General features: G+C 45.7%; 1 protein-coding gene across 1 annotated transcript in view; it reads right to left on the bottom strand.

Moving 5' to 3' along the window:
• Nucleotides 1-17,437, bottom strand: part of LOC306696645 (SH3 and multiple ankyrin repeat domains protein 2-like) — a gene marked incomplete at its 3' end in the record, with an annotated part of 104,617 nt that overhangs the window by 2,481 nt on the left and 84,699 nt on the right. Inside the window, exons 17-22 of the mRNA XM_079160305.1 lie at nt 16,883-16,963; nt 15,505-15,528; nt 14,692-14,730; nt 13,939-14,051; nt 13,684-13,789; nt 9,947-12,440 (exon numbers count right to left, since the gene is read on the bottom strand). Coding sequence (XP_079016431.1) covers nt 9,947-12,440; nt 13,684-13,789; nt 13,939-14,051; nt 14,692-14,730; nt 15,505-15,528; nt 16,883-16,963 — 2,857 coding nt within the window. The remainder of the gene's footprint in view (nt 1-9,946; nt 12,441-13,683; nt 13,790-13,938; nt 14,052-14,691; nt 14,731-15,504; nt 15,529-16,882; nt 16,964-17,437) is intronic.

The raw sequence follows: 17,437 nt of genomic DNA, 5'->3' as shown, positions 1-17,437 counted from the left end.
CTATATTTATTTTGCTGTCAAAAAATCCCATAATAAAACTAAAGCCAAACACATACAAGTACAGTGGATTGAAAGCCAAATAAATATATATATATACAGTATATATACACAGTATATATATATAGAGAGAGAGAGGATGAGTTGATATAAGTGGATTCATCCGCAGATGAAACTAGTCCCAACAAAGACACTGTTTCCTTGTGTTTGAGTAACGTTTGCTAAAAACCAAACTGACCGTTTCATTGACTTACTGAGCCTTTCATTAAAAATGGAACTATATTATACTTGAGAGCTGTTTGTTTTTAAATATTAACGTCTTCAGTAGGAACCAATGGGCTTTGGAGCAGAGGCCCAACAGGCAGGAAGTCAGAAGTCATTGTTGGTTTTAGACGCTTCATGGGATTTGTTGACAACAAGAAAACTGTAGATTAACAACAGACCAACAGGCCTACAGACCTACAGACCAACAGGCCTACAGACCTACAGACCTACAGGCCTACAGACCAACAGACCTACAGACCTACAGGCCTACAGACCTACAGACCTACAGACCAACAGACCTACAGACCTACAGACCAACAGGCCTACAGACCTACAGGCCTACAGACCTACAGACCTACAGGCTTACAGACCTACAGACCAACAGACCTACAGACCTACAGACCAACAGGCCTACAGACCTACAGACCTACAGACCAACAGACCTACAGACCAACAGGCCTACAGACCTACAGGCCTACAGACCTACAGACCAACAGGCCTACAGACCTACAGACCTACAGGCCAACAGGCCTACAGACCTACAGACCTACAGGCCTACAGACCAACAGGCCTACAGACCAACAGGCCTACAGACCTACAGACCTACAGGCCTACAGACCAACAGGCCTACAGACCTACAGACCTACAGGCCAACAGGCCTACAGACCTACAGACCTACAGGCCTACAGACCAACAGGCCTACAGACCAACAGGCCTACAGACCTACAGACCTACAGGCCTACAGACCAACAGGCCTACAGGCCTACAGACCTACAGACCTACAGGCCAACAGGCCTACAGACCTACAGACCTACAGGCCTACAGACCAACAGGCCTACAGACCTACAGGCCTACAGACCAACAGGCCTACAGACCTACAGACCTACAGGCCTACAGACCAACAGGCCTACAGACCAACAGACCAACAGGCCTACAGACCTACAGACCAACAGACCCAGCAGGTACACCTGAACATAAACACTTGTTGTGATGTTGCACTGAAAAAATACACATTTGGAGAACGTGAAACTTCAACGAGACAAGAAACAGGTTTCACCACAACATGCAAAAAAACCACAGAACTGTGTGTGTGTGTATCACGTGTGTGTGTATCACGTGTGTTTGTATCATGTGTGTTTGTATCATGTGTGTTTGTATCATGTGTGTGTGTATCATGTGTGTTTGTATTATGTGTGTTTGTATCATGTGTGTGTGTGTATCATGTGTGTTTGTATTATGTGTGTGTGTATCATGTGTGTGTGTGTATCATGTGTATTTGTATTAAGTGTGTTTGTTTGTATCATGTGTGTTTGTATCATGTGTGTTTGTATCATGTGTGTTTGTATCATGTGTGTGTATCATGTGTGTGTGTATCATGCATGTGTGTACCATGTGTGTTTATATTAAGTGTGTTTGTTTGTATCATGTGTGTGTGTGTATCATGTGTGTTTGTATCATGTGTGTTTGTATCATGTGTGTTTGTATCATGTGTGTTTGTATCATGTGTGTGTATCATGTGTGTGTGTATCATGTGTGTTTGTATCATGTGTGTTTGTATTATATGTGTGTGTATCATGTGTGTTTGTATTATATGTGTGTGTATCATGTGTGTTTGTATCATGTGTGTTTGTATCACGTGTGTGTTTGTATCATGTGTGTTTGTATTATATGTGTGTGTATCATGTGTGTTTGTATCATGTGTGTGTGTGTATCATGTGTGTTTGTATCATGTGTGTTTGTATTATGTGTTTTTCTATCATGTGTGTTTGTATTATGTGCGTGTGTGTATCATGTGTGTTTGTATTAAGTGTGTGTGTATCATGTGTGTGTGTGTATCATGTGTGTGTGTGTATCATGCGTGTGTGTATCATGTGTGTTTGTATCATGTGTGTGTGTATTATGTGTTTTTGTATCATGTGTGTTTGTATTATGTGCGTGTGTGTATCATGTGTGTTTGTATTAAGTGTGTTTGTTTGTATTATGTTTTTGTATCACGTGTGTGTATATCATGTGTGTATTTGTACATGTGTGTGAGTACTTCACTCTCACATTACCTGCTGCCCCAGATGGAGGGATGTGCTGATATTTGGAGCAGAACACACAAGAATACCTACCCCCCCCCCCCCCCCCCCCCCCCCCCCCCCCCCCCCCCCCCCCCCCCCCCCCCCCCCACACACAGCAATCCATGCAGGATGATCACACCCCCCCCCCCTTCAAAGGATGTGATGAGTTGATTGTTTCTCTGATAAATCGATTGAACTTTTAACACCAGAGTCTATAATCAGACCTCCTCCTGCTCTCTACAGCAGAGGTGCAGCCTAGATCTCTGTCCCCTCATGTAACATATGGGACGGCCCGAGGGGAAGAGAGGGGGACTGAGGGGGGGGGGGGGGGGGGGGGGGCACTCTAACAAAATGGAACTGGGCCATTGTTAAAAAGTGCTGCCTTCAAAAAAAAACTTACAGATTTTCACTTTTTCAACACCGGCTTCTCCGCAGGAGGTCGTGTTGGACGGATGCGATGGAGACAGAGGACAACGTTAGACATTCACACGACAAACAAACAAATGACATGAGATGAAGGAGAAGAGGAAAGCACGCGTAACATCTTCATGAACCGATACGTCTCTGACATCTGTCGGCCTTCTGTTTTTCCACCTCTACTTTTACGGCTCGTCCTCTCACAGCTTTTTAATTTGATCTCTATTTAATGACCGGACGGCTACGCTCCGACTACAACAGCACCAACAAATACTTAACCTGAGATCTGTCAAGCACTCCTCTAATTGGCATCCTGCTATTCTATCATCTGTGAAACACTTTTGGTTTCAGGAGTGAAATTGATGTGAAAAGTATGTAATTGCTTATTAGGCTAATTAGCACAGAGTCTCGTTGAGCTTCTCTGACCTCATTAACACTTCTTACAGACACCAAGAGTCACGTACCACAAAAGAGAACAAACCAGATCATTTAAAAAAACAAAACAATGTTTTGTCTCCCAAAATCCACCAAAACATTGTTTATTTTAATCAGTTAAATAACACCAGTAACCACAAAACACAAGTATTGCATTGGTGTAGTATAATTAGATTCCTTTTAAAAACTACACTTGTATATTTGCAATCTGGCCATCTAAGAATAATTACAAATAAAATGACTCTGGCTTCGTAACGTTTCTACTCAACTGCTCTTTTTAGTCGTTACTGTAAGTCGGTTTAGTTTTTATGGTTTTTATATCGGACGCTGTGGCAACAATACGCATACGAATGGCCACCGATCCGACCGTCCTGCTACATTGATTTGAATGAGAACGTCTATTCTCCTCCTTTCTTATTTTTAAGTTCAATAGTATTTTTATTATTATTTTGATTGTGGTGAAAACTGGGAACATTTGGTGGTGAATGTTGAAAACCCGGGACATTTAAGTTTTTTTTCCAGATGTTTGTCGTGGACTCGGGACACGCAGCCTGAATCCAGGACAATCGTGGACAGACGGGGACGTCAGAATTTACTGACTATTCAGTGACATGTTGCACCTTTAACGGCGTCTGACAACAAAAGTGCTCCCAGACGACGGTGGATGAAGAAACATTGTCATCATTTCTCTCGATCATAAACAAGCAAACCCACAACAACCATGCTAGCATCTCTGTGAGCAGTACTTTAAGCTAAATGCTAAAACAGCATGCTAACATGCTCACAGTGGTAATGCTAACATGCTGATATTTAGCAGTTCATATTTACTATGGTCACCATTGTAGTTTAGTGTGTTAGCATGCTAACATTAGCTAACTAGCACAAAACACAGAGCTAATCTAATCCAAAGACAAACAAACAAAAACTACAACCCGTGTCTATTTCTCTTTGTTCATTTAAAAGTCATCACAGAACTTTGAGCTGAAGGAGTTCTGTGTTTACAGTCAAGAACCAACAGTATTCTGCAAATGTGTACCCCCCCCCCCACACACACACGCACACACGCACACGCACACACACACAAGTAACATTAGCACGTGTCCCTCGCTGGCCTTCGTGTCAGCGCAGCACCGCAGCTCGCTCTCCGTCAGCTGAGATGTGGTGCTATTGATATCTGTGGTTTCACCAACATGATGACGCCCTGCTTCTCTTCAGCACACATTCAGGGTCGCACTCATTGGCGCTGCATGTATTTATAGAAGCTTGAACGCACACACACACACACACACACACACACACACACACACACACACACACAGATAGATACTGACTCGGCTGTGCTGGTGTTACATAACGGTGGCCTACTAAAGCAGCGCTGCACGTGACCTGCGTGAGATGATGTTGAACTCTGCCGAGGGTGAGGCCCGCCATCCTCCTGCTCCATCACACACACACACACACATGTATAAACACACACACGACACACACACAAACACACACGTACACACGACACACACACAAACGTACAAACACACACACGTATAAACACACACACGTATAAACACACACACACACACACCCCTCCCCTGACTCAGACTGACATCACCGTAGGCCTCAAGGCTGCTCTCATCAGCCGGTTGCTAGGCAACCCTTTCGTCCACAGGCACAACCAACGCACATTTAATCTGGGAGCAAAGAGACGGGGATGAAGAAATGTAGAAAAAGAGAGAGAATGAAATAAATAAATAAATAAAACCCACAAATGTCCACTGGTGCTGAGGCCGATGTCAACGAGGAAACGAGAGGCGGAGGAAGGGCACGAGCAGCGAGAGGATGGAGGGCGAGAGGGAGAGAGATGGGGGAGAGCATGTGTGAATCTAGGCCATCTTCTGTTGCCATCTGTTTGACAGTCAGAGAAGCAGGACCCCCCCCCCCCCCCCCCCTATCTGGGAGTCGCAACCTTATCTGCTGCTCAGTGAATGACCAAAAACTCTCCACAAGACAAAGCAGTGCAACAGGAAAACCCCCTCTGAGCACGGAGGCAGATAATCAGAGACCCCCACGACACCCGAGAGAGAGAGCGAGCGAGCGAGCGGGGTTTAAAACTCCACCAGACGGAAACAATCGAAAAATCCCAGATTACAAGCAATCTACTGGCTTTAGCAGGAAGACATCTGGTGGTTTGATCCCACAGAGGAACCAGAATACTGAACTAAGCTAATCAGATCAGTCAACACCGCTTCAAACTACACACAGAGAGAAATAACGAAGGCAGCCGAGAGTAGAGCTGCAGCGGAACACGGATCAGAGTCACGGATCGGATCAGTTCAGAAGAAGAAAGGAGCAAATGTAACTTTTAGAGATCACTGATCACCTTTATCTTCTGCTACTAGATGATCACTGAGGATCCACATGAACAGATGGAGATCATTGTTTGATTATAGCAGCTGGTCCAGAAGGATCCAGACCGGTTCAACCATCAACAATTCTAAATGTTTTACTTTGTTATAGTAATCAATCGTGTTTTTCATCAAAATAACTATGTAATTCATCTCTAATATCTATTTTATATTCATGTGAAAACATCTCTATATATATATATATATATACAGTATACAATATCATATTCAAGATAACTTTTTATTACTTTTCAATACCATTGAAAAACTGGGACCAAAAGAGATAATCCAACACATCCCCTCCTGTAATTGTCCCTGAAAAGCGAACATGAAGTACTTTCCCCCCAAATTGCAGCTCATATTTTCATTAAACCTGAGATGAATCACATTAAAACAGAATTCAAAAAGAAACATACAAATCTCTGCTTTCCTGAAGTCATAAAAACTTGATGTGCAAAAACAATCCTCTCAGTTACAACAACACAACAATCATATCAACTGCACGGCTTTGGGGGGAATAAACAGTTTACTTTGAGAGGCTGCCAGCTCCATTCACCTGATAGCTTAGCATCATAAAGCTAGCAGCAGAACAAACAGACCGCTCTTCACTTTGTCGCCAATGCAACTTTTCACCACAACAGGCAGAACAAGAGACACGTAAGCTGTCACACCATCATCTCTGTCTTTATGAATTTTCATATCTTGCTGTATCCGAGATGTTTCTGGGCGTCAACCTCTATAAAAATGTAGCAACCAGGTGCCAGATCTTTAACACAAATCCAACAGGAAGCTATGAAAATGGTGGAAACAGCGCCAAAAGCTCCGCCCGCAAATATAGCGAGGTGAAACGCCCGAGATGACAAAACTCAGTCCAAAACCAGAGAGAGTCTTCGGAAGTTGTTTACAAACTAGACAAATCAGACTCACTCTGCCTTTAAACGCTGTGTATTCTGTGTGTGGCAGCGTGCACCAGGCCGTGACCCTTTACCGGGACGGTTTGGCCTGACGGCGGCGGATGTACACGCTGCAAAGGTAGATGAAAAGGAAGCGTCGCCGCTCCACGGCCGACAACCAGCCAGACCTGCCGGACCAAACGACACCAAACTGCCCCAGAGAGGAGAGGAAGGAGGGCACAGATGGAAGCTAAGCTAACCCAGCTAGGACCTGAGGCTACTCCACTACCCAGCATGCTCCTGGCTCTCTGATGCCCCGATCGCAGAAAAATAAGATGGATGAAAGCAGCAGGAGGTCGGTGACCTTTGAGCCCACATCTTCACAGAGACCTGGATCCATGGTGGTCCACGATCAAGCTGCACTTGAAGGGGGGACATCAGGACAGATATCAGGACTCTGATGGACCAGAGGAGGAGGACTCTGTGTTCACATCATGAGGACTCTGGTGGACCAGAGGAGGAGGACTCTGTGTTCACATCATGAGGACTCTGGTGGACCAGAGGAGGAGGACTCTGTGTTCACATCATGAGGACTCTGGTGGACCAGAGGAGGAGGACTCTGTGTTCACATCATGAGGACTCTGGTGGACCAGAGGAGGAGGACTCTGTGTTCACATCATGAGGACTCTGGTGGACCAGAGGAGGAGGACTCAAACAGTCACAGTTGAAGGACGATGTTTCCTCTTAATGTGAAGATGTCGGCCATTTTATCTGACCAGAGAAATGTTTTTGTTGCTGCTGTTTACATTCATCATGATGAAAATTTTAAAAATACACTCGAGGAATGTTCTGCTGTTTTTGTTTTGTTCATCGTGTGTTTGTTGTGTTATAAACGGGCTACAACTGAATGTGGTTGTGCATCCCTGTGTTGCACAACGACAATAAATGTTTCTTAAATCCTTGAAACACTGAAACGAGCTGCAGGAGTTTCCATTCTTCCTCACTAGTATTCAACTTCATGCTGCAACTCTTCTGTCATCTACTTGACAGGAGCAGCATACAGTTGAAGTATGTAATTTATATTTGAGTGACAGTGTTCACAAGAATATGCCAACACACACAGACGGACAGGCAGAGACACCAAACAAGACAACTACATGTAGGCGATGGATTAAAAACGGTGAAAGTGGAAACAGGGCTTTGGTGTGACGTGGAACCTACCTGTGCAGACGGGAGACACAGAGGGCATGAAGAAAGAAGAGGTGAAGGAACTACAGGAGACTGGAGAAAATGGAGATGAAGATGGAGAGGCGTGGGCTGAAAATGAAATGAGTACAAGGTGTAAAGGTCAAACAGACATGACTTTGAACAGAGGATGAAAATGAGGATAACGCGATAGTATGTGGCGTGAAGCGTGAAGGAGGGCACTCAAGGCCGGACTCGAGCAGCTGCCGGGCATATCGCTGCAATTACCACAAACCAACGTCACTGTGTTGATGTGATGCTGTCGGCACAGTCGACCCAGAGGAATCAACTCTTTCCCCTCTGCTCTCTACACCTCTCTGATGAGCGACCGGTCATATAAAATGCATGTGATGGGTGAATTATTTATCGTGCTTTTTATTTCCCTCTCATACAGAGGAGATGTGAGTTTAAAAAACCATGAGCATGAGCTGGTTCAGGTGCAGGGGTCCATCAAAACGCTGTCCCAGTTACTGCGAAATTTAACACCTACGCGTCCCCGAACAATCTAAAACATGGCAGGAAATCGATCTCATCAAATGTACCACCTCTCAATCCTACCTATCAACAAGGAAACAGGCTTCTTGCCCTACAGTCACTTTAGATAAATCAAACAAATAGAAAGCTAGAGTATGAGCACATGTTATAAACAGTGGATTTAACTATAGAGTCATCAGATCTAGGGCTGCAACAACGAATCGATAAAATCGATAAAAATCGATTATTAAAAGAGTTGGCAACGAATTTCATTATCGATTCGTTGTGTCGCGCGATTATTACGCCACTCAATAAGTGTCGGAGATGTTTGAGTGTTCACAGCAGCAGGAATAACGGAACAGGTGACCGGCGTATAAACGTTGCCATGACAACACCGGAAGTTGATTTACGCGATTTGTATTATTTTCGCGTCATTCGTGCCGCCGGTATCGCCGGGGGACTATTTGTGTTCATTCGCGTGCATCGCGCTGGACGCGCCGGAGAGGGGGCGTGGCTTATCGGCCTGAAAGCCGTTGAACTGTCCGTGATATCTGGGACTTCCACAAATTAATTTTTTTAAATAATTACTTCAACAGCTCAGGGCTGTTCGAGCAACCTGTTTGGGCACTTTCTGAAGATTTGTTGCACTGTGAATGTGCACTGTCAGCTCTGTTTTTGATTAAAGGGTTGGAAATCAATGCTTTTTTAAATTATTTTTTTTTTAATCCGATTCATCGATTAATCGAACAAATAATCGACAGATTAATCGATTATTAAAATAATCGTTAGTTGCAGCCCTAATCAGATCATCATCTGAAGAGCTTATACAGAAGGATGTCCATGGATCATGATACACAGACCTCACAAACTGAGACTTCTACCACAATAAAAGCTTGTTTCAACACTATTCTCTACGGCCAAATATTGTGACAAGAAATATTCAAGTCCTTTTTGGAGGGAGTTACATAATAGAACTATTTCTTGGTGAACAACAGCAGGGTGGCAGCCTCTCGACGTCTTGCAGTAACAGTGAGTGACCAGGTTTACCCCTTTACAAAGATCCATGCTCGCCTCTGACAACCTGCAAAGCTATGCTCTGGAATTTGTGATATATGTACAGTATATAAAGATGTATATAGAGCACAAGCCTCAACAATATGAAGCTTCTGAAAAACCTTGGGTTGACCATGCTTCTATAAAGGCCTTCACATTAAATACATTACACACCTTCATATACACTTCACACAAGACTCAAGAAGCTATAATCTACAAGACATCATTTAAAATCCTGTTTACACAAAAAACAAACTCACAATAATCAATGATGAGCATGCAGTGAATCTGTCCCTTTGTGATATCACAAAACATGGGGAAACAAAACCCAAACTATCTGCATATCGCAAGATATGTCAACGAGTGAGTGAAAACATGTTTGGTTGTATCTCTGGTGAACTGACCCCGCAAGAAAACTCCTGGCTTCTCCCAAAAGAACAAAATAAACCCAGCTCCACTGTGCACAACACATATAGTATCATTCAGGTATTGCTACATGCAAATACTGCAATAGGCAATCCACCATGAAACCACTATGGACTGTAAGGGGTATACCTAACCCATACAGAGAGAGTTCTTACAAACGTTCCCATTGAGGAAAGATCTTCGACTGATATATAGGGGATTATACACATCAAAATAAGAAAATATGAGTAAAAAAGAATTCGGAAAACCCAGAGCCATGAGGGACTGACTTATTACGCACCTTGTTCCGAAGCCCCCCCTGGTCCCCGTCGGGGAGTCGAGGCTGTCTTCTGTCTTGGCTGGCCTGTCGCGATTCATTTGCTGCAGAATGGAGCTCAGCTCGGTGATGACGGTGTTCTTGCTGTCCGGTGTGGATGGGGGGCTGCGCAGCTCCGGGGGTTGATCGCCCCACAGCTTGGATGTCCTTTGAGTGGGAGTCCTAGGAGGTTCAGAGGACGAAGGGGGAGGGGGAGGGGCCTGAGGCGGTGACCCATAGGTCTCCGGAGGCTCTTCAATGAGAGCGTCGTGATAAAGCGATGTCCTGTTGATGACGGACTTGCCCTTGGGTTTGGGTGGCACAGGGGGCCGATCCACCAGGAAGGCATGTCCGTCCGCGGTGGCATAGAGGCTCTCCAGAGCGCTGTCGCAGAAGCCTCCCTCTGACGACAGGGTGGAGATGCTGGAAACGGTGCTGGTGGTGTCCATGTGCTGGGGATCCCCGCTACTGCGGCTGTCTACCTCCTCGATGCCCGAGTCACCCACCCCTGATTCTGAGTCTGGTGGAGGAGGAGGATATGAGGGGGGCATGCTGTTCGCCATCCGTTTGTGTTGACCCATGACAGGTGGTGGGGCGTGAGCGTGGTATGGGGGTAGAGCTGGTCCCCCATTCCGTCTCTGTTGCTGAAGCATCTCTGCAATGGCACTAGCCTGGTCATCAGGAATGTCAATACTGTTGGCAAATTCCAGCGGTGGGGGAAGGGGCTCTGTGAACTCAAAATCCTCATCAATATCAACTGAGGCGAGAGGGGGAGGGGGGATGCGGAAGGGCAGCTTCACTGGTTCTTCCATGGACTCGCCCACGGTAATGCTCCTCCTCTGAGATAAGGTTAGCTGGGGATTGGAGGACAGAGCTGTAGTGTTGAGAGGATCGGGTTGGTTGGGGTCCTTCAGTTCAGATGGCCTGTTGCTGTCCTGGCCCTCCACCTCTTGGTTGTTCACCTTGTTGCTTGCTTCGTTGCTGGTGTGGACCATCAGCAGCCCCGCCGACTTGGGTTGCGATGCGTCTGCCACATCTGCCGGGGCGCTTTTCCTCTCCTCCAGTGCCTGATGCTGCCGCTCTTCCCGCGCCCCATCGGACTCGTACTTCTGCTCCGTCATCTGCCTCCGCAGACCGCCTCGGCCAGGCCGCCCCATGGTCGCCGTGGAGATTGCGGCAAAACTTGTCTCGATCCCGGAGCGTAGTTTGGTGTCAATAAACAGCGGTTGGTTGAGGTCTGGTTTGTGGCTTGGCTGAATCGGGAGAGACTGGGCTTCGTGCTTGGGCGTTTGCTGAACCTGAGGAGGATTTGGTGGCTGATTCTGAGGATGGTTTTGTTGCTCCTTCATCGCCCGGTCACGAGCTGCCAGGGCCAGAGCGAGTGGAGAATTAGGATCCAAGGGCTTGCCGGTGACAGGATGGAGGTAGGTCCCGTTGGCCCTGTAGTGGCTCTTAGCAGGAGTGGCTGGGAGACTAACGGGACTATCCAGGTTGGGACACTGGCCTGTTCTGGTGTTTAGAGGCTCCCGTACCACTGTGGGCTCAGGGGTGTTGAAATCTGTCATGTTGCCACTACCGCCACCAACAGGTGGCCCAAGCTGTGCAACGGGAGGGGGACCCAATATCCTTCGAAGCCTCTCGTCGCTACTGAACATGCCTTCATCGATGGACTTTGACTGGCGTAGGCGAGGGGTTGGTGTGGGACTACCGAAGTCATCGTCCCCAATGTCTATTGACTGGAAGGCAATTGAGTGCTTTTTTGCCTCTAGCCTTTTCTCCCGGTCCCGTACTGCCCCGGCAATAGCTTCTGCAAAGGGGTTGCTTAGAGACATGGGGTCTTCAGGACGCAAACCACAAACATTGGGCATGAGGGGCGGGTGTTCAGGGGTGGTGGGCTCGATCTCCATACTGCTGCCCTGGCTGCTCTTGCCACTGCTGCTGGTGGAGGGCTCCTTGACGATTATGGTGGGGATGGGAATGGAGGAGCATGTTCGTTCTACGGGCGTAGTCGGCATGGAAACGGCGCCCGAGGGGTTTGCTGGCATGCGACACGTTTTCTCGGGACTGTCCTCGACGTTGTGCTGCTTTACTAGCATGCCCTTCCTTCGAGCTGGTTTGGCTGGCACATACAGTGACCTATTGCCCACCTCGGAGTAAGGGTTCTCCGGCACCGGCGTGCGCCCTCGAATGCGCGTGCTCTCAAACTGCTCCGAGCTCTGGCGGTAATAGCCACGCCTCAACGTACCGATGTCTGTGGTTCGGCTAATGGTCTTCACTGCATTGGGTGAGTTCTGGATGAAGCTGGGTCGCGTGGTGCCGTAACCCTTGGGTGTAGGGCCAGAGTTGTAGTCGGGCGGCGAAGGGGGTGAAATGGCCGGAGGGGGAGGGATGTCCTCTGAGGTGTCGGGCATAGAGAGGCTGCGGGCGAACTTTAGAAGAGGAGGTGTGAGGAATCCCTGTTTCTCATCCTCCGATGTACCTTGGAGAAACGGAGCAGAAAGAAAAATGATGTGAGGACCTGGAAGAGACACCCCCTATTATTTACTTCCAGCGTGGTGTCCTCTTTACACTGCAAATGTCTCATTTATAGATGTGAGCTCTTTTTTAACCTCTATTTATCCAAGCAGGAGGTTCCTGAGATTTGCGAGAGGCCAGAAGGATAAAAATAAGAAAAGGTGACTACAAGACGTTTGCTGCAGCAAGCGGGAATTTACTGGTGAGTTTATTTGACCATTCGCCATCAATTGAAATCTTGAAACGGAAGTGAGGAAAAAAAAATAAACCTTTATATTAAAGGCAGAATGCTTAATTTAAATCTATTCCAACCAGCAATGACTTCCTTGGCTGACTTTACTGTCTTTCAGAGGCTGTAGCAGGAAACACTCAAAGGGGTCCTTTGACCTTTCCACTCAAAATATCTGAATGAAAATGGGTTCTATTGGTACCTAATAGTCTCCCTTTCACAGGCAAACCCACTTTATGATAATCTCATGCAGTTTGGGGCAAAACCTAAGCCTTTTTTTCATGCAGTATGATGATGTTTTTATCGCCTATTCTAATAATGGTGTATTTTTTTAATTTCTGATCTATTACCCAAACAACTTTACACAGTGCTGCTCTTTCAGGTAGTGTATAACACGTCCATGTGGCATATATCTTGATCTTCTATCTCTGTCTAAAGACCACTTGCCTTCCCTGAAAAATAAAAAAACGTGTTTATGGTAAAGTGGGGTTCAAAATATCAAATGATCTCCCTTAAAAGACCAAAATGGCTTGAAAAAAAGTTACATTCATCGTAATTTGTCGCCACTTTGTCAATGAGTGACACTATTTAGTTGACACACTGTGTCATGCTCTAAAAGTGCTTTCATAGCAATTATTGCCAACCAAAAAAGGTTCTTAATTTTTCCTTTTGTCATAATAATATTGGCACTGCAAATCAAAAAGCGCCGTGAGTAACATCAGCCTGCACGACGTCCCTCTAGTTCAGTAGTGAGAATGAGGTCTCAGCATACGCTTAATGACCTCTCCAATATTATCGCCTGAAAGCACACTTTGCTGACTGGATCGTTCTAATTTATCTATAATTAGCTGTAATATTGCTTGAGCACACAGAGCGGGTCCTCTGAGCATTAATGGAATATTACGACGAGCTGAAAAAGCACGAGGTAACGGACATGCAGTCACTCACACATGCACACTCAGCGGTACACGGGTCATACCTATGGACTTTTGCTTTTTCAAAGTGCCCTTTTCAGGGAGCCCCAGGAACGCCCCCGGCACGGTGGGTGGCACCACTGCTACTCCCTGGCGGTCATGATACATGGACTGCAAACCAGAACGTTGTTAATGATATACAACCAACAACACACAGTCTTCATTGGTATAATATACTGTCTAATTCTTAAAAAAGTAACAGTTATTTATGTATGTTCCACCGTCTTTATGTGTGTTTTTCCAGGTCAAGTGACACCTACATTCATATCGGCTGCCGTAACCAAGCAGCGACTGGATGGGCGTGGTTTGATTGTGGCGATCTTCATGTCGACGGGCGAGGCCTTCTGCGCGTGCGTCATCTCTTCTACTTTATCTGGGAAGATGAAAGCGAGCCGTGAATTTGTGAGCAGAAAAAAATAACACATTTATAAAACGCAGAATGCCGGACTGAACTTGCAAAAGCCTTGGTGAGTTTCTCATGAGGGCCAAACGCAAGCTAGTCATTCACAGTGACCCGTCTCTGTGTTTCCACACTGAATTGCAGATGAGACTGAAACAAAAATATAACATTGAAACACAATCATTTTTGGGGGGGATGGGGGGGGAACAGGAGGACTTTGATGAAATGTGAGGGTGCGTCCAGCCTTGCAAGCCGTGCAAGCCTCTTTCCAAACAGCCGACTCAGCAGCATCATCCAACTCTCAGGGTCGTTCCCTCATCGAATGTAAGATGAACAATGAACGTGAGGTCTGTCAAGTTTGCCATTTTCTTTCTCAGTCGTTTTTTTTTTTTTCCTCGAGCCCGCAACGTGGGAAAGGTGTCAACGGCAAATTTGGCAGAACTGAACTTCCCTCTGGTGTGTGATGATGCCGTCAGATAGAGTCCGACTAAAAAGAGGTTTTGCTCAGAGAAGCTACATGCTAGCCCCCGACCTAGCCTCTCGCTGCGGGACCTCCCCGGCTAGCTCTGTCTAGGATGTGGAAAGCTTCCATGCATTAGGGGGTTGCGATTACTTAGAGTGACTTGGAAAACAATCCTCTTCTTCTGCGCATCTACACACAGAGGAGAGGAGTGGGGGAGGGGAGAGGTGAGGAAGGGAGGAAAGGTGGGAGGAAAGGAGCGTCAATGACCTTAAGTTACGGCTAAAACACAAACACAAACGCACACACAACAGGAAGAAAATGCACATTTCCTCGCTCTCCCGACTGGATTGTTGCTATACAGCACATCAGACAACGTGCAACACGGTTGCCCTAGAAACCAACAACACGCACACACACACACACACACACACACACACACACACACACACACACACACACACACACACACACGAGTAAAGAGTTCTGTAATTCCTCAGTCAGGGTCTCATGCTTAAGCTTGAATGTCATTAAATAACGCGAGGCTTGCTGCTGTTTAGGAAGCATTCTCTTTAACAAAGAGCGAATAACTTGACGACTCGGCATCTTCGCGGTGCGATCTCTAAAACCGAGTCGGAAAGAAGGAGAAACAATAATCTGTGACTGAACGGAGAACAGAGGAGCTCCAACGTCTTTCCTTTCCACATCAGTACAACATTAAAACGTGCAACAGCGACACTTAGAACACAACGAAGTTCACAACAGCTGAAGTCAAAAAACAAGGTTGTAAATCATGCAAATACACCGCGGGGTCTGGTTTGAATGTCAGACAAATCAAACTCTTGTAGAAGTATTAAAGTAAGAACAGTGTTAGATCATCACAGTGAGGTGGTGTGAGGGAGGTGGTGACATACATCAATCATTGGAAATACTGGATCAGACTGAAACATGCCTACAGTCACTTACCACCTTTCTTTTTCCTTAGAGTGGCTTGGGGGGGGGGGGGGGGGGGGGGTGACATAAACAGATTTTGAAGTCTTTAAAGCACAAAAACTGACTCAATCCTTCTTACAAGCTGAACAAAAACACACTTGTATTGTAGCTTTCTTTAATATTGTTTTTATATTTAATGCATATGTCATTTATGAATTTGTAAATTTATAAATTTAAATTCAGACATGAAAACTGTGATGCTCTTACGACTTTAAAACGCTACCAAGCTAAAATTAAGTGTCTTAAAGCTGCATTCTCTCTAATGTCCACCAGGGGGTGACTTCTCTGGTTGTATAGAAGTCTATGAGAAAATTACTACTTCTCTCTTGATTTATTACCTCAGTAAACTTTGTAAACATGAGTTTATGGTCTCAATCTCTAGCTTCAAGTCTTCTTGAGCTTCTACACAGTGATTGACAGGTCTCTACCACGGCGTTGTCTGGTCTGGGAGTTTTTGGTCTTACAACTTAAACTCTTTCACAGTATGTTTCCACTTCAGGAAAGTACATTTTCAACCTTTTTAGTCACAGAAATAAGTCTCGTTCAGCGGTTGTACTTAGCTCCACCCTCGGGTGTCACTCCTGGGTTCTAAAAAAACAAGATGGCGTCGGACAAAAACCAAGATGGTGACGGCCTGAATGCCGAACTCAAGGCTTAAAAAAGGCATTCCACAAAGCAATGGGTGACGTCACACTGAATACATCCACTTCTTAAATACGGTCTATGGGGTAAACCATGCATGGTACAGTGGTCCCTCCTTTCTATTTCACACATCCTGCCCTCCCTCCCTCCCTCCCTTCCTTCCTTCCTTCCTTCCTTTTACCCTCCTCCCTTTTCACCGATGTGGCCTCCTGTGTCTCCTTCTGCTCATGTGTCTGACAAACGCTGACTGCCTTGTCTGTCAGAAGGTATTGGGACGACACAGCACTTTTAATGCAACACATATAAAGAGGGTCATGTGAAGCGGCCATGGCGACAGCTCCATGGCGGCGGGTGTCTCTAGAAGCAAGAGTCCTTCATGCATGATGGCGAGCAGGAGATGAGGAGGGAGGAAAAGCAGTTTTTCTACATATTTAAGAGGCAAACCGAAGCGAATGATGGAAACTTAAGTTGCATTAGCCAAGAACAAAAGCTTCATTCAGCCGCCGTGAGCCGATGGATGTTGCAGTCAAGCAAAATGGACGGAGAAAGGTGATGCAGCAACTAACTGCTTACCTTTATCCACTATTGAGAGATTTAACCAATCAATGAGAATAAGAAGGAAGAACAGAGAAACAGAGAGAGGTGCTGTTAGACACAGACTTCCTAAAGACATCGTGAGTAAAAAAAGTCAGGCCGAGGACGCTCTTACCGAGTTCCTCCAGTTCAGAGGTCATGGACTTGGAGCGCATGGACAGTGCTGTGGTGGGGGCTCTCTTTGGTGGGGGAGGAGCTGAGGGAGACAAAGACACACAAGAACAAAATACGTACATGTCATTTTTGATTAAGTGGCACTTCATGAATGGTAATTGTTCATTTAGTCACGTTTGCTGTAAGTTACTGTATATTATACCACGGTCTGGGTGTGTACTCGATTCTGATTGGCTGCCAGATGTCCATTAAGTCCTGATAATGAACACCTTTTGAGTATCCCACTGAAACTCACCGTCTGTTCACCGTTCGAAATGAATGAAAGATCTGAATATCTTATGAGTGTAGTCCTACATGCTGCCAAATTATATTTACTGTTAGCTTCATGCCAGCGTTATGCAAATCAAGAATTTGTGAAAACATTATTTTGATTTGGGGCTATTAACATTCCCCGGATAGCGAGCTAGTCTTGTTGTTAAACAATGTTATTGACTTTGAATCTTGCTAGCATGAAGTTATCTTTACGCTTTAAACGTAATTAGCATAACGCTAGCAT

Source organism: Pholis gunnellus (assembly GCF_910591455.1).
Source record: "Pholis gunnellus genome assembly, chromosome: 1".
Taxonomy (NCBI): domain Eukaryota; kingdom Metazoa; phylum Chordata; class Actinopteri; order Perciformes; family Pholidae; genus Pholis; species Pholis gunnellus.
This window is presented reverse-complemented; position numbering and strand designations above follow the sequence as displayed.